The sequence below is a fragment of the Rhea pennata genome, chromosome 4 (genome assembly GCF_028389875.1).
Source record: "Rhea pennata isolate bPtePen1 chromosome 4, bPtePen1.pri, whole genome shotgun sequence".
NCBI lineage: Eukaryota > Metazoa > Chordata > Aves > Rheiformes > Rheidae > Rhea > Rhea pennata.
The window spans coordinates 16,741,988-16,766,579 of NC_084666.1; the positions used below are offsets into that span (position 1 = coordinate 16,741,988).

Below are 24,592 nucleotides of genomic sequence, written 5' to 3' on the forward strand. Positions count from 1 at the left end.
CATTTAGTTAAAATTTTGTATTTGTTGGGTAAGAATTCCTCCTTGGAAGGAACCTTCTGCATTAATGTCCTTTGGCTTTTAAATCACCATCCATCTTCCAACCAACTCTGCTTATCAATTTGACTTTCTCAGACAAAAAAGTGTTCGCCTTATCCAAAAGAAAAGAAACGAAGCAGGCATATTCAAATTCAGTATGACTGATCAGATGCTGAGGAATGGGTTATGAATAGCGCAATTCCACAGCTCTTTTCAGCCTGCAGCAGCCTCAACATAAACAATTTTATAGAGCTGGAGGTTGATCTTGACACAATGAAGAAGTTTTCTATCTGTAGTCCCATGGGTAACCAAAAAGACTAATTGAATCATTATACAATTTCATTGTATAAATTAAAACTACAGAAAGCACATAGCTTTACCTCAACTGTCACAATACCAGCCAACACATCAGGCAAAATGTAACTGTAAACGTTTACTTGTCAATGCTCACTCTTAGTTATTTAGTATTAATAGCATGCTAAGCATTTTAAGTCTTCAAATTAAAATCAAAGAGTTATTTAAAAATTAAATATCAAAATAAAAAAAATAATTTCTATTACTTTTTTTTAATATACACTGAAAGGCTTTCAGTGAAGTTGCATTTCACAGAAGTTGCAACTAATTAGCAGAATACAAATTATGAACTTTAAATTTCTGTATACTTAAATAGAGATGAGACAACACTCCCAAAATCCAAGAATGTGTTTGGAGAAAAAGTTCAGAATGCCCTCCAGGAGTCAAGACATTTCAGAGGCCTTGTGGGCATGAGTCAAAAATCCCAGCTACATGATTCACATCCTATTTAAGTACAACATCATTTGCACTAGCAAGAAAGTTGTACTTTGGATTTCTTTGGTGCCTTCCATTCAAAAGAAGAAAATTTCAAAGCACACAATTGAATGATACACATTACAGTACCCAGGGAACCACATTATTTTAATTCTATAATGGGAAAATGTGTTATATTCATTCCAGAAGTATGAGAGTAAGAAAGTTTCTAGGACTCCCAGATCTACAGTTATATATTTTGACCATAGCGTAACCACTCCATTTAATACACACTTTTCTGTATAATCTCTGAATTAGAACCAACTATACTCTGAATAATAAAATTTAACCTAGTTTAGCATATCAAACTGTTTAGGGGGGCTTTCTCACCCTATCTCACTTTTCAAAAGCTATCAGAAAACAATAAACCAATCATGTCACAATATTTTTTCAGACAGTTCTTGACATTAAGTTTCAGTGAAGTTTCTTTCATTTTTCCCATGAGTTTTAACTAAAACACTTTGATTTCAAAACAAGAAAAGCTGGAGGTCTCCACTTCCTAGCACTTCCAAAATTCACCTCTTATCTAAAAAATATTCTCTTGCAGAAAAAAAACACTATCTATTCAAAAATTACATTTAAAGCTTTACCACTCTACCTAACTACATTTCAGTGGTTATTCTTATTTAAATATACTAATATGTTAAAACATTACCAGTACTCAGGGTGGCCACACACTAATATATGGCAAAGGAAGCATGGCTAGCACTATTTATGCAAGAAAGAAAACTGAGAAGAGCCTGGGGGAAACAAATAATGCTCAGCTAGTTCTCAAAGTATGGCAAGATACCATTTTTTATGATAAAATGGCACCTTACTGAAATGCACTATTAAGTGCAGCATGCTCATGAAGTTTCTGCAGCAGTCTTTCTGGAAGGTTTTCATAGGAAAAATGCTGGGAGGTCCACAAATCAATACAAGCTGAAATCTTGTTTGTAACCTTTAACATGATAATGTCCAAAGATGTGAAAAAGCTCAACTACAAGTACAGCTCTTGATAAAAAAAGAAAAACAAACAAACAAACCCCATACAAAGAAAATTCTTTTATAGCAAGTGCTTCTCTTCCATCGGCTCCCCCCACTTGGAATATTAAGCAACTGCAGTTCCTCTCTATAGGCCTTTCACACTCCTACCTCCATCATTCAACATACAAGCATCTTGTTCTTGATTTAGTGCTTTATATCTGAGCTACCTGGCTCAAGTGCTGCTGCTGTTCAAGACCAGAGTGCAGCAGGGACAGAGTTACTCTGTGCTGTTAACCCTACCACTCGTCTGCTTTTGTTGATTTTCTGCAGTATGGCTCCTTTCTCTTGCATAAAACTAACACAGGAAAAGTTGATATTAAAGTAAATTGTATCACTACCACAGCTGAAGACAAACTCAAAAAAAATATTACAAATGATTAAGCGCAGAAATGCTCTTCCGAGCACAGTATCAATTCTGAAACCTTACTTCAGAGGATACTACCATACAAAGATGCAAAGTCACAGACAGCTTTCCATATGCTGCAAAGACAAAGGTATTTTGCAAATATGCTGGGTACAGAAAAAGCTAAATAACTTTCACTATGGTTCAATTCAAAGGCTGCCCAAAAGGGTTACACCAGCAACACTGGATCACAAGAACTAAACTTTTGAAGAGCAGAGTACATTGAAATAATGTATTTGGTGAATATTAAAAGTTAGTGAATTTTAAAAAATTTTTTTCAAAGGGTACTTGATTTAGTTTCTTACAAGTCTGTAATAAGGAAGGAACTATAAAAACTTAAGTAAACATTCCACTGATTGTTTTCAAAGTTTTAACTAATACATTAATTTTTTATTCAAAGTTGTGCAGTGTTATCCACATGAGAAGTAGAACCAACAGTAACAATGTGAAAACTTTCAAAACACGCTTGTAAAAGAACACACAAAAATGTCCTTATAGTTTCAATTTCCTCAGTTTGATGATAGAAGAGCCTCTTGGTATCTCCATCCCATAATCAGCACAAGAATTATTGCAAGGGCAGAATACAGGAAACTGCTTTCTTGAAAGTGAAAAAGAACATGACCCTCTTGGCATTTAAAATCCATTTCCGTGTTCTTTTGTTAAACACACTTAAGAAAAACCTTTAGATTGACTTGACAAGTAATCCGGAGTCTACAGCTAACATGCTTCTGACTAAGAGACACTAACTACGACTGCTTCATAAATCTATAAAAGCATTTCTTGTTCCACTCCATCGCAGCAGAGTCCTTTTCTGCTTTGGTTAATAAAATTTGCAAAAGGATTTTGAGGTGTGGCTCTGAATATAATACCAGATAGAGATAATTGTTTCCCACAGAGACAAGGAAATCAAGTAAATGGATTAAGTCTAACAGATTTGTCATCTTTTGGCAAACACGCAGAAATACCTGCAAAGTCTGCAGTTATGAACTGATGTAGTCACTGTTCAGCGAGAACTGAATGCTGCTGTCTTATACTAAAACATAGGCTCCATCTATCTATTAATTACACTGGTTCAACCTGTATTTGTCAGGAATCAGTCCCATCCTTCCCATGAAGCTATTTAATACATTTATAAACACACAGCCCTATGTGATGTCTCATGATCAGAAAGTCTTAGTGATCTCATTTTGCGCAGTATCTTCTGCATCCATTTTTCCTCAATACATATTTCCATGTATTGCCATCGGTAACTCAGGAACTATGTTCACACTCAGTACTACCATTGGAAAATACTTTCAGAACAATCTTGAACACAAAGTAATTTCATTAATACCACACACAATTTGGTAATGCAGTATTCATCATCAGCGAGTTCTAAAGAATCTTAAGAATCAAAGAAAAAAGCCAGTATTGTTCAAAGCTATGATAACTAAGATCCAAATATGGACAAGAAATAGATAGCATAAGTTTTGATGTTACTTTCAAAATCTTCCTTGAAAGAAGGGAATGAAGAGGTAAAAAAAAAAAAAAGGACAATACTGAACTACTGCAGAAGTCCAAAAAAAACACTGAACAGCTATGAGAAGCTAAAACAGCTTAAATTATTTCAAAAAAAGCTGTTTTTAAAAAATATTTTTATGTATACATATTACACACACACAATTGTGCATGAAGGATGACAGAATAGAGAAGGGAAGTTCTCAGATGAAAATTATTTATGTTTTTCCCTGAGTGGAAAAGGAGAACAAGGAATAAAGAACATCATGACAAACATTTTATTTGATATTGAAATGTTCTTGTTATAAGAGATAAAGCAATAAAAATCTTCCTATAAATAATCAGAGGGTCTTTTCCTTCAAAGTTATCCCAGATATACAGTGAGGTAGCCGAAGAGAACTAAACACACACGTTTGTTTTAGTGTGACTTAGCTCTTGAAAGATATCCCACGGGCCCACTGGCCAAGATGCAGTACTTCTGATATCTGACTGAATTATGGAAATGAATTATGTGAATTGTTTCACAATTTGGCTATTTATTCAGCTAATTATCTTTCCAATCTTAACTTCCACACATCACAAGCCAAAAATAAGTGCATTCAGTGTACTTGCATTGTCCTTCAAAGGCTTTTTATTAAAATACAAGATTTCTAACTTTTCACCTACTTATTTTCTCCCATTATTACTTCTAACATTTTTGCGCTAAGTCATACGGTCTAAGATGCTCTCCCTCCCCACCTCCCCTCCCCCCAAAAAAAGAAAAAGAGATTACAAGTGATATCATTATGCTAAGCCTCAAATTCTCAAGTTTAGCTGTACTAGACTACCAAGGAATCAAATTTAATTGAACTTCTTTCTTCAAACAAAATCTGTTTCTAGGAAAGAAAAGACTCATCCACTCTTTACATTTTCTACTATATAAAAATCTTGCTTTATTTTTTATTTTTTTTAATTATTACCTCCACTAAATTCACTGAGCTGTTTAAACATAAGACAATCCTTCAATATCCATAAATTCAAAATGAAAATCCAAGCATTCTTCCATGAAGAAGCCTACAAATAAACTTTCTGACATTGTTTAATACCAATTAGTAATTTAAGACAACACAGAAAAACACATACAGGGATTTCTCTGTTCCACAGCACATATTTACAAGATGTTTAAAATTACTCAGCCTTTGGGTACTTTTACCATTATGAGTGCTAACTGCCAAAATTCCACTGAATCTCCACTGAAACAAGTCCTTAGGTCTCTAAATAATACAATTATACAACTGCACACTTGAGGAATAACAGACTCATTACTAATGTTAGTGTAAGTACAAGCCTTCCTGCTTTACCTCGCTGTTACACCATCCTGTGTCAGCCTGGGCAGCTAAAAGTAAGGATGGCGCAGTCCGATGCCTACGACGCTGTGTCTGAGGCAGCTGACTTCATGGACCTGCATAGCAAACTTGTACACTGCACTGACTGGCATCAGCCAAGAACTGGAATTCAGAAAATAGCAGTCTATTCTAGCAGAAGCAATTTTTTTGAACATTGTTCACAAGCTCAAGATTTAATACTCATTCTTTACCAAACTTCCCAGTTTATAGTCTTTTTAACTTAAAATATTTTGCAAATGCACAAGTCTAAATTTTTCCTCTGTCTATAAAACCCTGCAATCTGTAACAAGTTCTGTCTAAAAATAAAATATATTAAGTGAGAAAAAATTAATTTCCCATATGAAAAAAATAGGGAAAGTTTTTTATTCTGCAGATATCCTTAGTATAGCCTTACCATCAAAATACCAAGTGTTCCTGCTACCAAGTTTGTTCTATATATTTTATGAATAAACAGAACTTAAGTTTTTAGCACAACTATTTGAAAATTATCAGTTGAGCTCATTTCAATATGTACATTCAGCACCTACTCAGTGAAAAAAAAATGGTGCAAGAAACGTCTGTCATGAGCAACCTCCATTAACCAGTGAAAGTTTAAGGAAGTAATTAGCTGTCATTTTCAAGGTATGTCTGTTCAATATCATACTCAAGTTTCTACACTGCACTTCATACACTACTGAGAGTTCTACCTCCATCTACTGGTTGGAAGAAGTTAGGTTTAAACATTCATAAGGGATATGATCATAAATATCATCATAGAATTTATGACAGGTGTTTATAGATTTGAATAAACTATAATTCTGGCAATAAGTTAAATATTTTAATAAAAAACATGAACTTAACCATCTTCACACTACTTTAAAAGAAATTCTCTAAATAGGCTCGTCTAGCTAATAGCGTAAAGTGTTTTAGCACCAAGGTTACAAATTTGAGCAAGTATTTTAGTACAGACATTTTCTAATCTTATTTTCTATTCAATATCAAACACTGTTTTTTGAAGTTAGACAACTACAAACTCTGAGGATTATACTTATTAACAGACTTAAGTCCAATTATGGATAAAGGGAGTCATCTAGTTAAACAGCTATTCTCCATTAAGTAATATTTATACGAAAAATCAAAAACTGAGTTTTTTTTAACATACAGTTAGTCTTGATCAGAGTCTTAATCCTTCAACATACATCTTCATTACTGAACTGTGGTATCACAAGGTTCTAATGTTATATGAGGCATTAAGAAGAATGAACAGATTAACATGTAAGAAGGGGTATTATTTTCCAGTTAGTATATCAAGTAGAGATGTCAGGGAAAGCAAAACCCAAGCAAGTTTGCTTGAAAGGCAAGAAACGGAGAGCTAAATTTGCCAATATTAAATGGCATTTCATTTTTTAAGCAATAAATAACCTGTACATGCACACAACACAGCACGAGACCATGCTAAGAATGAAACAAAAAACCAACCTTGCTGTTAGGCCCCCATGAGAGCTGTCTCAAAACAAATAAAAAAAAAGTTTCAAATACGTGACAACTAGAATTAGCTTTCATTATTTTTTTTTTATAAAAGAACCACCAACTATAACTGAAGTCAGCAATGAATACAGGATAGTTTAAAGTGCTGTATTTACTATGCAGAGAATCAATTTAAAGATACCTGGCAAAGAATTTTTAATAAGCTCCCCAAAATTTCTCAAATTAATCATTACAAAAATGCTTAAAAATGAAATGTATACAAAAAATAGCTATGAACTTGACTAAAGTATTACTTATAATAAATGTATTAAAAAAAAAGTCTAACGAGGCACTATAAACCATTTACAGCAGGAGTATGATTTTGCCAAGATTTCCTGTTTTTAACTGGGCTGAACTAGTACACTCGTACTCTATGTAAACATTTTAAATCTATTTGTTTTTTAAAAACACAATCTATTTCCACAGGGAAGCTAAGCTATATAAGAAAGTATGCCAATCTCATGTTGTCTTGTAAAGTGTTATGAACATCCTAGGTACTGAATATTAAGTGTTGATTTCTTTTGAAGTGTGTAGGTTAATCTAGCTATATTATTCATTTGTAATCAGTTTAGTTACTGATTATGTACAGATGTGAATTTGGCTGATAGCCTAGAAGAAAAAAAAAAAAATCAGGATTTACTCACCAAGGAGGAATCCCTGTGACACCACATTCCATCCTATAAAGGAAGTGAAAGTGCTCTTCCCTTCGGTCTGATTTACAAGAAAGAAAGAAAGAGAAGATTGTAATGTTGCTACGCTACGTGCTGCTATGGAGAGGAAAGAGGTGCACCTGCTCTGAGATTACTACCGAAAATACTGAATGCACCTGCCTTTTTCTGTTTGGTGGAATGCCACACATTTTGGTGAATAAGTGCATTGCTTTCCTCGTTGAACTTTACCAGACAATAGAAAGCATATGTTAACAGCTAGAAATAACCCGTAGCAAAAAATAAGCCTTGGGACTAAGTGTGCAACATGAGGTTCAAATTAAATCAATCTGGTAATATAAGTAAAGAAATAATGTCCATAATAAGAATGGCAATATTTTTTTCCTACGAGGCTTTTCTTCTACAGCCACCTTCTTGAAGTAATACTACTTTATTTCCTACTGAAAAAGGTAAATCTATAGCTTCACAGGAGGGCAATGGCAAATTTAGGAGGTACATAGAATACAACTAAAATTTACTAAATCATTGCTGACAGGACCTGAATCTATTTCAGGGAGAAGAGTAATAGACAGCACAAAACACAAGTACGTATAATATATATCATGTACACAAAAATTTCCACGCAGAAGAAAAATAAGGGTCTTGTGAATCATTCTAAGAATGTTTCTTCACATATAAGATTTATAATCTACTTCTGTGTTTTCTGAGGAAAGTCTGAATCTTTTTTTAAAAAAGATGACTTTCAGAAACACCAGTCTTTAGTCACTTTATGGATGAGCTGTAAAATGTCTATAAATTTAACTGGAACTCTTTACAGTCTCAGCAAACAATTTGTAGCCTTCACATCATGGCAATTGCTTTGTTTGGTTTCGTTTTTAAATACAGAAGCTCTTCTACACTCCTACAAGAGCTTTTATTGGTGTAAAAGAAGCTTTCAAGAAAAACAAGAGGTTAGCTCTATTAAAGGTTTTCCAAAAAAGCAGAGAACCTCCCCGGAATCTCTCACTCTGACCTACTAAAACAGTCTCAAGCCAAAAAGGAAGACCCTGGATGGCTAAGGGGTAAGTTTTAGGAATCTATCAGCAAGGATTAAATCAGAAGAGAAGTGCGGCAGGTCCACATCTCTCTACCTTAGATTTTTTTTTCCAAAGTACATGCTTCAAGTTGTCAAAGAATATTAACATAATGAGGATTAATTTGATAAGATTTGCAGAAGAGAATCAAATTTAGGACGCTTCTTTCCATTACTTGGGGGCAGATACAGCAGAGTTGTTTGAATTTTTTGTTGTTATTTTGGAATATTACTTTCTTGTTGTCATTTATTTTTTTTTATTATTATTATTATTAAAGAGAGCACCCTGCTATTTATAGGGCACAGCAGAAATGACGTTTCACCTGCCAAAATCACTGCTGTAAGATGATTCAGCCACTAAGTCCTGCCAAGTCTGACCATGACAATTTGACCAGCAAGGTATAGTTTGCTTCATGACAAACTCTTGGAATCTCCACGTTGAAGTTCAGTTGTTTTAAGCCTCTGTAAAATAGCTACGTTAATACCAATAGAGCTCCAACAAGTACACAGAACTAAAACAAGAGATCAAGTGATGAGGAATTCTGGCAGTCAAATCACTGAAGCACTTGCACAGCCTATCCAGAAAAAGGAGACACATCAAGATATATTACTCTTTGTTCTCTCTCAGAGAGCTCTGTGAGACGAAATATTAAAATACAGGTCGGGGAGGTTATCCATTGCCCACCTGCATTTAAGCACTACACACAATACCATTAACAGGGATTAGTCCAGCTTTGTATAGAATGTGGTTTTTTTTTTTTTTTTTTTTTTTTTTTTTAAGAAATAAAGGGAAATATAATCTTCTAGGTTGAAGAGAGCAGAAAAGTTATGAGGAAAAAAAAAGAACCAAGGAGTAAAGTGGAAGGGAGATAGAACCCTACGCAATCACTTCGCTGAGATGTTGAGAAAAAAGGCAGGATGAAGGGAGGAGCACTTTTATTTACTACACAGAATGGAATATGATGTGACAGGTTTGAAGAACAGCCAGTCATATCTCTCACTCATTTGACATTTGTGAGGAAGGGTAAGTTCACAGATAATCAGCCACCTGCATTTGTCAGTATCTTTTATAATTACAGATCTTTTACCTGTTGAATTGTATTTAGTTACAAATACATAGTGATATCTTCTTCTGAACAATAAAAAGTCCAAATCTTATTTTTTTGATAAAGCAAATAAGCATAACTAGAAAAGAAAAAGCAAAGTATAGACTGAAGAAAGAATCATTACATCTAAAAAAAGTTTCTTTACAGATGACAAACATGAATGGCAAACATTTTAAATTATCAGCTCTAAAACAATAAATTACATGAAACCCCAAAGTAGTGAATAAGTAAAGAGATGCTAAGGAGAGAGACTTCGCAACTATTTGAGAAAACTACAACACAAGAATCTATTATTTCAAGAGTTGTTACCAAAACAAAACTTTCTTTACTCAAGAAGGTCTTAGTTTCTTTGACTCTTACCTGCAATATTTAGAATTAGTACAGTCAAGTTGAATAAATTAAACAGAAGTCTATCCTGCCTTACAAATTCAGAACACCATCACGTAAGCAGACTAGGCTGTAACACTGTGGGTGGGTATGCATGTGTGCATAATTACTTAGATATAAACATTATACATATGTATAATCTCTTCAGTGTTGTTCTCTTCAGTTATTTCAATAGTACCCTTAACCAACAATCATGATTAAAAATCTGAGAAACCAGTATGAGAAGAGCAGAAAATTTTCAGAAGTAAAGCTGAGTCTGTAAATCCGATAAATGAGGAAGAGTACAGTTTATATGTAAATTAAAAAAAAAGTAATAAAACAAATCCCAAATGATATTTTAAAATCCAGTTTACCTGATTTTTAATATTCTAACAATAGCACTCATATATTTGCAAGCAGGCACCTAATGTGGCTGGTCAAGTTAGAACTGCACAGCCATCAAATTGTTCTGTACTACAGGACAAAGTAAGGAAATGTCTCTTTACATACCAAAAACCTTGTAAATTCAGCTCAAAATTAATAGCAGAATAAAATGTTGGAGACTGCCATCTAGTGTCTATTTTAAGCAGCACCCAAATGCAAACATTTGAACTTAACAGATATTTAAAAATAGCATTTCCTTATGATTAGTATATCCTCTAATCAGAAGATACATTCTAAACTATACGTTTAAAAAATTCACATAAGAGACACCATATTCATAACGCAAATGCAAGCAACCCAAAAAAACCCACACATACACAACCTCGTACTAACTTGAAGTCCATGGAAATCCAAAATGAAAATTCTTAAGTCCTTAATTATTCAAGGAAAATTACATCAATACAAAGACTGCAGTTCTTTCAAGTTACACAAAAAAAATGCACAATCAGGTTTCATTTGAAGGGCTGGCTTCTTTCAAGGAATTAATTTACTCTTTGCTTCCTGTGCCACAAAGCCAAGACAAGAACACTACGAATTAGCAACTTTCTTAGTATCAATTCGAGCTAATAAGCAAGGAGTTAAGACTTCTGAAAATCTGTTAAAATTATCTTAATTAGTATAATCCAACATACTTTTTTTCCTTAAGATTCTTTAAAGGAAAAAAAAAACATACATTTTATATGGTTATTCTTTGGGAAAAGATTACTACAGAAATAGGAACAACTCTTTTTGGTAAAGGAAAACAAGTGAATTTGTTTCAACATTGTGTGTCATAGTGTCTTTCAAAAGAACGGAAAGAAGTTATCAACTAAAGCCTAAGAAAAACCTAAAATAGTGTTCAAATAAAGGTTAGTTAAAAGTATAAAACTACAGGATAAGTTTACATCTGTGTCCTAACCTGAATGTGCCCAAGGGCCACTGTTATCAAACTGCCACATGTGAAGAAAACAAATGATAATTAGAGTTAGCAACCAGGGGCAAAGCATAAGGGTACCACCTCCACCACCTTTGCTCTGGCCAATTTAGATCAAAATTTCTGCTTTATTGTGGTAGGAGTCATTAGTTCAAACAGCCATATAATTAAGCACACAGACAACAAACAGAAAAACATTATCTAAACACTTTCCTCTTAAATCAACTTACCGTAATCCATAGCAAGGTAGAGTAATGAATCGGAACATGGCCAGAAAAACTCTCAAAGGAAGCAGGGTGAACACATACAGAAAAGCATCCAGGCACAAAAAGATTCCAAAAAACATCAACTAGATTACAAAAATAAGAGTATATTAGTATTTTATAAAGAGCTTATCATAAAAAGTTTACAATTTACATAAGAATTCAATTAACCAAATAAGCACAATACTCTCACTTGTCTAATCAGCTGAATTGTAAACAGACATGGTGCACTTGGAAGACGATTCAGCAAGAATTCTGAACTACAAGGTCCAAACAGCAGAAGCTTTTGCAGACTTCCAGGCCTCACCAACATAAGTCTATTCAGTAGATGAACTGCCCTTGGATACACCTGCATCTCAATCAACTGTGACTTTCCTCTAAAGTTATGTTAGCGTTTTTAAACTAAAGTGTGTAAAGCTGTTGGCATATGTGCATAGCCAACTTAGGCATGCATGCTTTCTAATAGGCTTATTTTGTTTTTAGTTTTTGCTTTTTTATTGCTTTTAGTTTTTCACTGACACCTAACAACTGTAATGGTTTTCCTTCAGGAACTATCCATCTTTATTTCATACAGAGAGGAATCTAAAATATTAAGGGGTAAGATTACACAGAGAATATTGCCTGTAAAAAATAAGGATAAAGTATTTAAACTAAAGGCAAGCTCCCAAAACAGTTAAAGCCATTTCATTACAACCACAAGCCAAACTACTCTACGATAATTAATCTAAATTCTGTAATCAGAAATTACACCTAACTCTCTTCAAAAAATATTCCTTCTTCTTCTGCTCTTTGAATGGATCAAAAATGTACCTGAATGGGACTCTGAGCTTTTGTGTTTTTCTGTCAAAACAGAAGTTATTTTTTCTTTTTTTTTAAATGCAAGGAAAACCACGTAATTGTGCAAGCTTAATTGGCTACGTGGTTAAAACTAGCAATATCTAAGGCAGCTTATATATTCAGAACAGATTTGCATTTTCAAGTCGTATGAAATATTGGTGTAAGATACCAGTATGGGGGGGGGGGGGGAGGGAAATCCCCCCACACTCAAGTAACCCAAAACACAAGTAAATTACTTTTGTTTCTATAAATATCTGCCACCAATATCTTTGCCTTCCAAAACATCTTTTTCCCCCCACTTGCCCATCTATCAGTTGAATGTCCTATGACATTCATAGTTGAATGAGCTAATAAATCACTAACACCTACCTTTCACTCTTTGTCCCTCATGCATCCTTATAAAAGTAATCCTACAGAATACATTCCAGTATATCTATCTGAAAACACATGAGACAACAGGCTTATAGGCACAAGAAAACTGCAGCCAGAGCTGTTGCTTTTCTCTATAACACTACTTCTACCAGTTCTGTTCTCTACTCCAATACCATATCACTGCATTAGTGTCCTCCCTGATAATCACTCATTCAGCCCTAGCAGTGCTCTTTGATGGATAGCAAATAACTCTGAATTTTCTTTTTGATTCAGATGCAGTCTTATTCTTTGCCTGTGTGTAATTTGTTTCCACATTCTACAAGCTGATATTAATATCTGCAGTTTACACTCACGTCTTCATTTTCCCCAAGTGCAATAGCACTTGGCTTGCACATTAACACCTGCCTATTAGAATATTTAGCAGTGTTGAATCTTTCACTCATTTCTGTAAGCTACAATGAGTAGCTAATAGAAGCTTCCACATGGCCTTTATGTTTTATATCACAACTATATTTTAGCAAAAGAGCACGAAGACTATTTTTTCAAAATCAAACGGCTAAAGTTCCCCTAAGACAGCAGGGATAGGAAACAGCTTTTCATTTAGTGTAAAGAGCTTCCACTGCAAACATAGAAAAAGCTGCAGTGGAGTTATTGTTTATATTGCAACATATCTAACTTCTCTATACAAAAAGGGATGAAGAACGCAAAAACACTAACAGTACCCTTTTCACCATCAGGTCCTGAGACATTTTCACAAGGAAGGCAATCTTAACCCCTTGTTGTTCAGCATCAAATCAAAAGTTACCCATATGCTTTATTCTAAAGTCTTTATGCATCTTTGGGGAGAGGTTAGAAAACTGCAACTGCAAAAAGTAGTAAACTTGAAAGACAAGGCAGAGACCGATATATAAAACTTTTTTTTGTTATAATAGAAGAACAGAACTTCGACTTGTGACACTTCTTTAAAGATGTATTAACAGTAAGAAACTCAACCTTCCTGCCTCAATGAGAACTAGAAGTTTTATCTTTGTGCCCTTTTCATTTACTTAGATATATCTAAAAAAACCAACCAAACAAAAAAACCCCCACACAATTATTACAAGAGAGCAGGGTAAGATAACCATTACAGACTTTCTTTTTTAGAATTTCCAGTTTAACACACTTTCATTCAAGCTGATCAGCATAAAATAAAATCTAGAAAAGGTCTTATGTCTGTTCATCATGGTTGGACAGGAAGATGCACCAACATGGTTAACTCTCTAATCTCAGATATTTCTGCGTAGCACTATGCCGCTATGTATATATAGCCATAATACTTACTCCATTACTCATCACTCTCAGTGAAGCAATGATTTATAATAAAATACAAAGGAGGTGGCAGAAATGCCTCACTACATGGGGGTGGAGAGAGGGAAGAGATAGGGGGAAGGAAAGGAAGGTGGGGCAAACTGCGGGCAGGAAATGAAGCCACAAAAATTAAGCCAGAAACCCCAGACAGAAATTCATCCATCACCATATTTGTAAACAATTGAAATCTTTAGTTTTAACTTTTTAAACTGGAAAGGGATTTAAATATATATATATTTTAAATATAAAACTGTATTTTATAATAAAATGTTTTCCTTTGACCATTCCTTACAAGGTCAGTTACAAACAATAGTGGAAGTGTTATCCTTACTTGAGTTTATTTATAGTCCTGTGGACCTGAAAGTTAGTAATGTCTGTCTCTGCTGATATCAACAAAAGTCTATCATTGCCAGGTAAAAATCAAAAAAAAAAAAAAAAAAAAAAGGTTTAAGTTACTAACACTGAAAAACAATTACTGTAGGGGATGGTCAAAAAAAGTTTTGTAATAACCATGTTAGAAAAGTAAATATTCCTTTAACTTCACATACTAGATTTAATCTGCAAGTCAAAACATAAAGAATACTTCACCTTTTCCAGTTCTCTTGGTATTCGCATGCACGTGTATACTCTCTCCCTCCGCTCGGTGTATTTTGCCTCATTATGTTCAAGGAAATAGCCTCTCGTTAGCTCAGCACTGATGAACCTCAGCAATGAAAGATCTACATGTGGGAACACAAAGAGAGGACATTTCAGGCATTAATTCCAAAGACAAAGACAAGACTGCTATGCTTTTGTTACCTGCCACATGTTTCAGTTCTGTCACTTCTGATCTAGGAGGTTTTTGCTATTAACTAGAATGGCAAATAACTTGGTATAGAAGTAGCCATATGAAAATCAAGTCCTATTCTCCCCCACTCCCATAGCCCTCCCAACAAGCAAAATAAGCTAATTTTGCCACCCAATCATTTTCATCAAACAACGTATTACTCCAAGACATCAGCCAAAAAAACTATACTGAATGCTGAGTGGCTCTGACCCTTAAATTGAGAGTTAGTGAGCTCTTATTTTGGACTTTTAAAAATCTATTTTCTTTCTGCAACATTAGCAACTTATTTTTTTAAAAAGAAAAAGCTTTCTGCAAGATTATAACGTTCATGGAAACACAATTAAGTCACTCAACACATAAACAGTAGAAACATTCTGACTGATGAAAACAAGGCCTTTCAAGTCTTGAAAGGCTATCAAGCATGTATAGAACTGCATTTTCCTCATAAAGCATTGCAGAAACTTAAAATATCTTCAATTTACATAGCTTACAGAAATATTTGACACTTTCAAAGCACTCCATTTCCAATTAGGAGTATTCCTTATGATATCTACACACATACTGAAACAATGATTAGCATTTGCTGAACACTTAAAACAAGCCCCAAGCTAGTAAGTTATTCAATATATCTAACCTTGCTGCTCAAGGAATTTGTTATAGAAATTTCTTCCAGAAGTAAGATGAATGCTTTTCAGAAGCTTTCATTACTCTACTGCCACCTAAAGGTTATACTCAGCTCTTTTTTGAGTTTTAACATCCCAAGTAGACTCACTTAAGAAAACTAGAAGTAGCTTATTGTGGCCAATAAGTTCGTTAGCGTAGTTACTACATGTTCACTCTTGCTGAAGTCAACTCAAGCTTTCAGTTGACTGTTGCTCAATTCCTTTTTGCCCACACTGGTACCTCTATCAGTGATTAAGGGTGCTCTCAAACCAGCTAAGCCATTTTGAAACTACTGGCCCAGATCCTGATCACACTAGAAAGGAAAATGACCATCAATTGGATGAAACAGTAACCAGGAAATTGCTAAGAGTTTTGAAGCAACGAAGGAGCCAACTTCAAAAGAAGTAAAAACAGAAGCAGAAGAGGAAGGGTATGCTTATAACCTACACTGCCTACGGTGAGAGGCACACAGACCTGTGTGGGTGTGATTAAAATTTTGGGGGATTACAGAAGGGTGTTTAGAAATTCGTAATTGTTCATTACCGTTCTGTGAGTGTCCAGTAGCGTGGCCTATCTCTTCTTCTGCTGATATTGACCACACATACAATTCACTAATCACTAGTTAATTATGCATCATTAGTAAGTTCCACCATGATTCAGTTTAAACTGTGAACTAGGTAGTTTTCCCAAAATAATTTTCTTGTGTAGTGATCACTGTAATTTATTATCACTGATCCACTTCTAATAGACTAAGGCTACTGCAAGACTTAAAGGTACTTTTAAAAAAACAGAGAGACATGTAGTTCAGTCAGTAGTAAAAAAGTAGCAATATTGACATTTAAAGTTTCAATCTAAGTTGATCCTAGTGAACTAAAGACAGAACTTCATACCACTGAACAGTAAGTCTTAAAGGTACTTAAAAAGAGACATGTAGTTTATTGAGTAGTAAAAAAGTAACCAATGTTGACATTTAAAGTTTCAATCAAAGTTCATTCCAGTGAAATAAAGACAGAAGCTCATACCACTAAACTATTATTCAAACCTCCTGCAAATTTATTTTCTGAAGTCTTCCTTTCTAACATTCTCACATGGAATTTGTTTTTCCTGTATCCTTTCTTGTTAACAGAAAGCAAAACAAATCAAGACACACTATCATGAGATAAACTTAGGTGCGGAACAACAAACCGGCTACTCTAACTGCCTAGGGGTATATTCTTACACTGCTAGTAAACCACCTTCTCTAACTTAAAGAGAATGTACCTCATTGAAAAACTCATGTTTCCTGCAGGATAAATATGTGCATACAGCCAACCACCAAGGAGTAACTAACGGGCTGTTTGTTCCCACTCCACCCTACCTCACACAAACTCATTAATGTGCCTACTCTCTACAAAAAATAAATGATCTTTAAGTTTCCTTCACCTGGCTTTCAGCCTTTTTTCACCTGGTCTCCACCTTTTCTTTTACACTCCAGACTTAAGAGCTTGAAATAGTCAGTTCTTATGACTGAGGTTGGTCAATACATGAGCGCCAGACTGCAACTGCAAATAATTTCTTCAGCACAGGGGAAGTGCCGGCATACATAGTCTCTCAGTCACCTTCTGCTTGAGTCCTTATTCCCACTCAGCATCAACCCTAGAGCTGTGCCAGCAAAGCTGTCTGTGAAGTAAATCAAGTACTGATCTCGTGAGGGAAAAAAACAAAAAACAAAAACAAACAAACAAAAAAAAAAAACAAAAAAAACCACAACACACTCCACACCACTGTAAGCAAAGGAACAGGATGAGAGGCCAAGGGAGAACAGAGACATAAGTTGTCTGAAAAGTGCTGCTTAATTCAGCTATCAAAGCATTATTTAATAAAACAGTGTAATTTCAATTCAATTTCCTCTGCTTTGCAGTTAGAAAATTCTTAGACCTTAGCCTAAGATTAAACTGTTCAGACAGCACACTCAAAAGTATTCTCATCCACCTCCTCACCTCAGCACAAAAAAAAAAGCACAACTTTTTTCAAAATATAAGGGGCCAGAGTAATTTCTTCAATTATCTCTCAATAATGATTTACCTAAAGTTAAACTTCAACATACAGATAACCATTAACCAGAAACGGAGTGCAACACTTGCTCAAAGGTAAAATCCACTGTGCCTCAATTTTCTGTTGTCACCTTATCATTATGCTGATCCTAAATGCTACAATTCCAGGCATTCATTTTGCTTCGACCAATTCTAAACACACACTTCCACGAACAACCGAATAAGTTAATACAACAATAGTACAACACTAATTAACACACAGATACATACACAATGGTTATCTCCTCCTCCAGGCAACTTGCCTAAACAGTATTGGTTTTGCTGATACCATCTCGAAAAAAAGGAACGAAATCCACCACGACTTTAATGTAGTATAATACATACCGTTACAGTTAAAGATGAGGAATTTTGGGTTGCTATTTTAAGAGTGTGGGTTTTTTTTTTTTTTTTTAATATGTTTTCTTCTTCTAAGGAATCAGAAATAGCCAATAATTTTAAACTATTCCTTAAAATCAACTGCTGGAAGTTAGTCAGGAACATTTTCCCCCTATCAAATTTTCTCTAAAGAAAATTATTTATTCAGCTACCTCTCAAGGATATCAGCATGCATCCTGAGCACTTCTTAAAAAAAAAAAAAAAAAAAAAAAAAAAAACCTACAAAGCACTTCATAACACTGTAATCAAGCTGACTTATTACAATCATGGGAATTACAGCAGTTTCATCAATAAGCTCAATCAATGATGCTCTAAGTCCTGTGACAGAACACATCCATCAGAACCTGAGACTGACATAGCACCTGTCAAGCTTAAAGGGAAAGCTTTCAGTTGTGCCAGATTAAGCTAAATCTCATTTCCCCTTTTTGATACAACCTGTGGTGCTACATTCAAGCCAACACTGAGGCAGAAATAAAGCCTAGAAATCTGAAGATCTCTTCAGGCAATTTTCACATTTTCAGCAAACCATTCCACTAAGAACAGGCTGCTAATAAAGTTACTTACAAACGTAGTTAAATCACCACCACCACACTAAATTACAGTTTTTATGAAAAAGCAGGGCTATTTTTTTTTTTTTTTTTTTAGAAAAATACACTGTAGACACAAGGAATAATCAGTTCAAGCCTAAGTCCACAGAAAATTGCAAATTGACAGAAAGGGCCACTACATCTTCTCCTCTTGTTTTTTCCCGCTCCTCTAAAATCCTTAGTTAGCGAATTATACTTAGGTAAGAAGACTTCTACGAGCCTGCATGTCACTGCGAGACTCTAACAGTATTATCACTTCCTGCAGCAGAGGTAAGAATCACAGTATTTGTAACTATGCTATTTAACAAACGATATTAACCCACAAGTGTTTCCCGTACTTCAGCAACGGCGAAAGTTAAGAGCCTGCATCCGCCCTCAGCAGTGGAGTTACGGAAGCGCACAACCCGCTTAGGTCCGAACCCCTATGCTTTTCGCCCGGAAAAACGGCATTCTTTGCCAAAAAAAAAAAAAAAAAAAAAAAAAAAAAAAAAAAAAAGGCTAAAAACCTGATTTTCAATCTCGCTTGCAGAGAGCCTTGTTATTTAAAAACACCCTGACAGTTAACACGCCACCTGGCAGCACGCAGGAACTTAACTGCCGTCATTCCCCTCTGTAAACACGCCCGTACGAGCGGCGAGCCGCCCTCACCCGCGAGGCTCCGCTTCTTCCTCCTGCCCCGGTCGCTCTCGTAGAAGCCCAACGTCTCGGTTCGCTGCTGCGGCGACGGCTGCTGCCCCGCGCCGGCCGGAGGCGGCCGGGACTCGCTGCTCGCCCACAGAGCCTTCGGCTCGCCCCTACTACCGCCGCCCTCCTGCTGCTGCTGCTGCTCCTGGGCGCCGCCGCGCCGCCCGTCCCCGCCGCTGCCCGGCGCGGCGGCGGCGGCGTCGGCAACGCCGGCCATGTTCGCGGCCAGCCGCGCCGCCCGCTCCGCGCCCGCCGCCCCCGCGCCGCGCCCCTCGCGCTGAGTCATCACCGCGCGACACTGACGCGCCGCGGCCGGCGCTCGAGTGCCGCGCGCGGGGGGCGGGGAGAGCCCGCGCGTCGCCATCTTGCCGTGGCGCAGGCGCCCTCAGGGCGCGCTGAGCTGCCGCTAGCGCTGTGAAGCGCCGTGGTCGTCGACGAGGCGCCTGGGCTGCAGGGCTCGGCCTCTCTAGTCCTCTCGGCGTCGGTGCGTGCGGAGGTGCACGTAAAGATACCTGTATTATAAAGCAGATTAGTGGGTCCTCTGCCCTTTTCATGAAGAAAGCCCTGCATAACTGTCACAGGTCACTGCGGGACAATCGTTCAAACCCATTGCAAATAACGTGATTGATTTACACAATGCCATGCAAATAGAAAAGCGGTTTGGAGAGGAGAGAGATGAATTATTAACTATAAAGCCAACAGGATTTCATTAAAGCCTCGTGTGTTGGGCCAAAGTGTGCACCTGAGGCCAGAGATTTGCTCTCCCAAGTTCATGTAGCGCTTGGCACGTGCGGACTCCAGAAGTAATCCGCTGCAGGGCTTTGCACAAGGAGGAGCCGTGTTCCCTGAGCCCCTGGAAACGCGAGGCTCGCGGTGCCGCACCGGTGCGGGACTGCATGCGGGCCTGTTCAGGGAACCGACAGTCATCACCAGCCCTCAGCAGCCCAGAGAGCATGATCTGACCCAGCCAAAATCTGGTAATTCGTGAAGGGCTGAGGCTGGCAATATCATTAATTACAGCAGGCTATTATCAGTAGTAAGGCTAATCGGAGATCATGTTAATGAAAAAAATTTTCCAGCCTCAAAGTGCTTATGATTTTTTAGAAGACAGATGAACATGAGAATCCGAGAGCTCAAGGTAACAGTGAAGTGGTTGTTGACAGAGGGAATTCACATGGGCGTTAGAACAAAATACCATCCTGAATTTCAAGGAAAGAGCTCCTTCACATCCACTTCTCATATCCTTATCACACGTTCAGAGGCCACATTCGTTCAGCTTAACATTTAGGCACTCACCTAAAAGAAATCAAGAGTCCTCCTTTGTAAGACTGGTGCATATAGTAAATCAACCTCTGAGTTAGTGGAAAATAGACACACCTCAAAGAGCTTTTCAGACCTTGGATAGATTTAAGGTGCCCATTTCCACTGCCATTAATGGTTCTAAATGCCTAAAATCAGGTAGGATTAATCCATAGCTTTTTCTGGCAGTGGAATGCTTTTTACAGGCATTCACAGTGTGTAATAGGAATATCACACAGGACGCTAACAGTGATAGCTACTGCAGTACCTGTTACCAGTATTGGTAATGATGTTCTCCTAACATCAAGTGCAAAGAGCTGGTGAAAAATAGGATGCTGGACAAAGAATCCCAAGAAGGAGCTGAAGAATCCCTCAATGAAAATGCTGTTGCAGTCCATGCAAAGTTACATGTCACCCTGAGAAACATTCTGCTTCCCTGCTCCCAACTGTATATAATAGACATCCATAATACATCCATAAAATGCACTGCATGATCTTTAAGGACAAGCAATTGTCACAAATTTGCTATCAGTCTTACACAGATGAAGACATTTGCAGCATCAAAATCATGTAAAAAGCATTTTTTTTTCCTTCAGGCCTATGGAGAAGCTATCTAATTAAATGCCTGTACCAGTTGTGACAGGACCCATATTTACTATTCAGGGGCTGACCCCAGATAACCTTGCTTAGTGTACAAGTTCTTACAGTTTTCTGCTTGAAGAAGCTCAGCTGAAGGCACGATAACAGGATGACTGCAATGTGGTTTTGCCAGCAATTCGCTCATGTTTTTGACGTGGCAAAGCCCACCGAGCAGCTAATGTCATGTTACTACCCACAGCTGCCTGGTGTATGTTTTCCCTGTGCTTTATATCAAGTATGTAACAGTTTACTAGCTAGAGTTTTAATGTGTTCTTTTTCATGTGGAAAGATGTGTGTATTTCAACTATTACATGTGATATTTTGGCTAGTTGGACATTTCAAAAAGGTTAAGTGCAGCAAAATTCATTTTCAAGATATTTGAATCGTTGAAGAAAAAGCTAAGACACTCTGAAAAGTTGTTTAGTGAAAAATTCTACCAGTGTTTATGTAGGAAGTAGTGTTTCATTATGATATCTGCTGTTGGGAGTTATCTAGGGTCATGTGCTGCTTGGACATAAGAAGCTGCATTTTGTTGCTTTCCATAGCTTATCTGTTAAGAGGCATGCTACTGAGTGACTCTGCAAAGAGACAGAATCCAGTTTGCAGTTTCATACCCATTCACTAATCTTTTTCCTGAGGCGATTTTCATAGAGCAAGACACTGTCCTGTATACATTTCTGCAAGTGAGTTTCTCTTCTTTTCCAGGAGAGAATTAGCAAGTGAGGGAAGAAAAGGGGAATTGTATCAAAATAAATGACTCCCTCCAAGGAGAAAAAGCAGTTTCATTCATACAATAGCAAGGAGCATTAGGATAGTAATGGAGTGACTGCAGGACTAAAAATTAATAGTTACTTATATTTTTTTGGAAATAAAAGCATTGCCAATTTGGGAAGATTTGTGCAAGTTGCTTCATTTTTTGCCTTAGATTGCCCATACATATATTAGTGATTACCTACCTATCTCCACATTTTCATTCATTGATGTTTATAATGTGTCTTACACATAATCATCATGGAGGTACTTTTGCTAATTGATGTCAGGAAATTTTTTTTCTGACACTTTCAAGTATTAAAACTTCTATACTATATACAGCGCGGTTATATTCATTGCTGCAACTACTCTGTCTCCTAGTGAGGATAGTCTGTTTCTAACATCTGTTCTTATGTGGTCTAAAACTTCTCCTTTTTTTTTGGTAGTGGAAAAGAAAAATCTAAAGGGCTAAGGGCTATTAAGAAGACTCAGAAAATGGATAATTATTCTCTGCAGTGCTCTTTTTGCTGGCAATCTTTGTTCTCTTTGCAGATCTTGGCATCTACATCATTTAGCCCTACCAACTCAGACATCTTAGAGAAAGATATCTTAAGATCTATCATTGTTATTAAAAAAATCTACACACACTCACATGCACATAAAAAATATAAAAACAGGTGGTCTATTAATGAAGTGTGCTAACAAAAACTTTTTTTAGAGAGTAATACAAACATGGAAACAAACTTTATCAACAAAACGATAACTAATAGGAAAAATAAATTATGGAGATAGATGTAAAGATTAAGAAGTATGAGAGGAGTCTTGGGAAAAGTATGGAAATTCAGTGTATTATATAAAACGAAGGTAAATGAAATTTGAAACTACATTAATTTAGCCAGAAAGAATAGGCAGATGTTAAAATGATGATAATAGCAATGTGATACTCATAACTATGTACAAAAACATCTGGTACCTATCTTTCACTGTAAGCTTTTTGTCACTGACACTTAAACTTCTATAGACTTCACGATATTGTTCAAAAAAGCCTACATACTAAAAATATCAGTAGTTTAATGGTTTAATTTCTTGAGTCTCTTACAGTAATTTATATTGAGTTATTATAGTTTTCAATGTGATTTTCAGTCTTTCTTCATTATTAAAAATGTCATCACCACATGCACCTTCCATGAAGAGGCAGGTCAACAAAACTCATGTCGAATTCAAAGTGCAATAATACTGTTTTTTCCACAATAAAGCCTTTTCAGACCCTTTTATAATACAAACAAATTATTTTATGTTAGGTTTGTGATGTTTAGCTCATCGATCCACTTAATATGTGGGTGCATATTTGTTCTCCTGCTAGAGGCAATGCATCTCTTAGCAACAACTGATATTAAGAAACTTAGTTCTAAATCTTTCCAAATCGCAGCTGTCATATATTTGCAAGGTACAAAAGGATTGGTTGGAAGTATAGTCTAATTCTGTCTCAGTCAGTTCTGTTTGGTAGCTGAAGTTAAAAATATCTGTTTACGCCCACAGAAGAAAAAATCATGTAAAGGTTCTTTCCTCCATTTTATGTCTCACATCTAATCAGTACGTGAATTTTTGTATGGGATAATCTTTACATATGAAAAATACTCTGTTTTAGAAATTGTGTGTATAGAGAATATCCAGCAGTCTGTGTGTTTCATTTGTTAATTTTGTTTTCTTATCTATGTTATAAAATTAAAGATAGATTCCCTTAGAGTATACTGCATTTTTTTTCTGAGTTGCAGGCTCAGTAAAGATTATATTGATTCTTAGGTAAACTAATGGGCATTACTCAACATCAGCATGTCCTTGAATAATCCAAATACAAATAGCATTATGCTATACTACAATACCTGGAAATCAGATTTGACTTTTCACTGGTATATTTCCATTATTTGCTTACTTTGGATACTGTACTATACGGCACAGCAGCTGCTCCATAGATAAAATCAATGGTTCTGTCCAATAATAGCATAATTTTCCACATCTATCGTCTTCGACAAATTTGGAAGAAATCATTCTTTAGAGATGTTTATATGTGGCATCTTATCCCAGGACCATAGTTCAGAAGTTTGAGGAGGAACAAAAGGCAGAGGCATGGAACACTAGTTTAGTATTACAGGCCTTTAGAAATATGTCCTCAGTATCTTAAAAATAAAATTCTTAATATCCTTTGCAGTTTGTGTTCAGGCTTCTAGGAGTTACCTGATTTAATATTTTTTGTAATTATCAGATATCCTGAGAGTTTTTTCAAGGCAGTACTTTCTTTCTAATTCTCAGTGCCAATTTTTTCCTGCACATGATCTGATAGTTCTCCATTTCTTTGTGCAAAGATTTCCTTGGGGTTTGTATCTCAAGCAAAACCTCATGACTCAAATTCCTGCCTATATTGGAGCAGATATTTGAAACTCTGACATCTATTACATGAGAGAAGCAGCAAATAATCTTTGCAACCCCTACATAACTAAACTCAATGATAAGTGGGACATTTCCCTTCAGGATTTATTTCAGAGTAAATTAGCAGGGAAATGCCTGTCTCTTAGATTCCCAATTACTTTGTCACAGCATCCTAAAGTG

At 36.2% G+C, this 24,592-nt stretch overlaps 1 protein-coding gene across 5 annotated transcripts in view; it reads right to left on the bottom strand.

The window, feature by feature from the left end:
• TAPT1 (transmembrane anterior posterior transformation 1) overlaps positions 1–19,514 on the bottom strand; it is a 44,784-nt gene extending 25,270 nt beyond the window's left edge. Inside the window, exons 1-4 of one of the 5 annotated variants that reach the window (XM_062575363.1) lie at positions 19,262–19,514; positions 14,658–14,788; positions 11,481–11,599; positions 6,634–6,657 (exon numbers count right to left, since the gene is read on the bottom strand). In XM_062575363.1, coding sequence (XP_062431347.1) covers positions 6,634–6,657; positions 11,481–11,599; positions 14,658–14,788; positions 19,262–19,514 — 527 coding nt within the window. The other 4 variants (XM_062575365.1, XM_062575367.1, XM_062575364.1 and 1 more) reach the window with 4 other exon arrangements.
• Between the last annotated feature and the right edge of the window lie 5,078 nt (positions 19,515–24,592).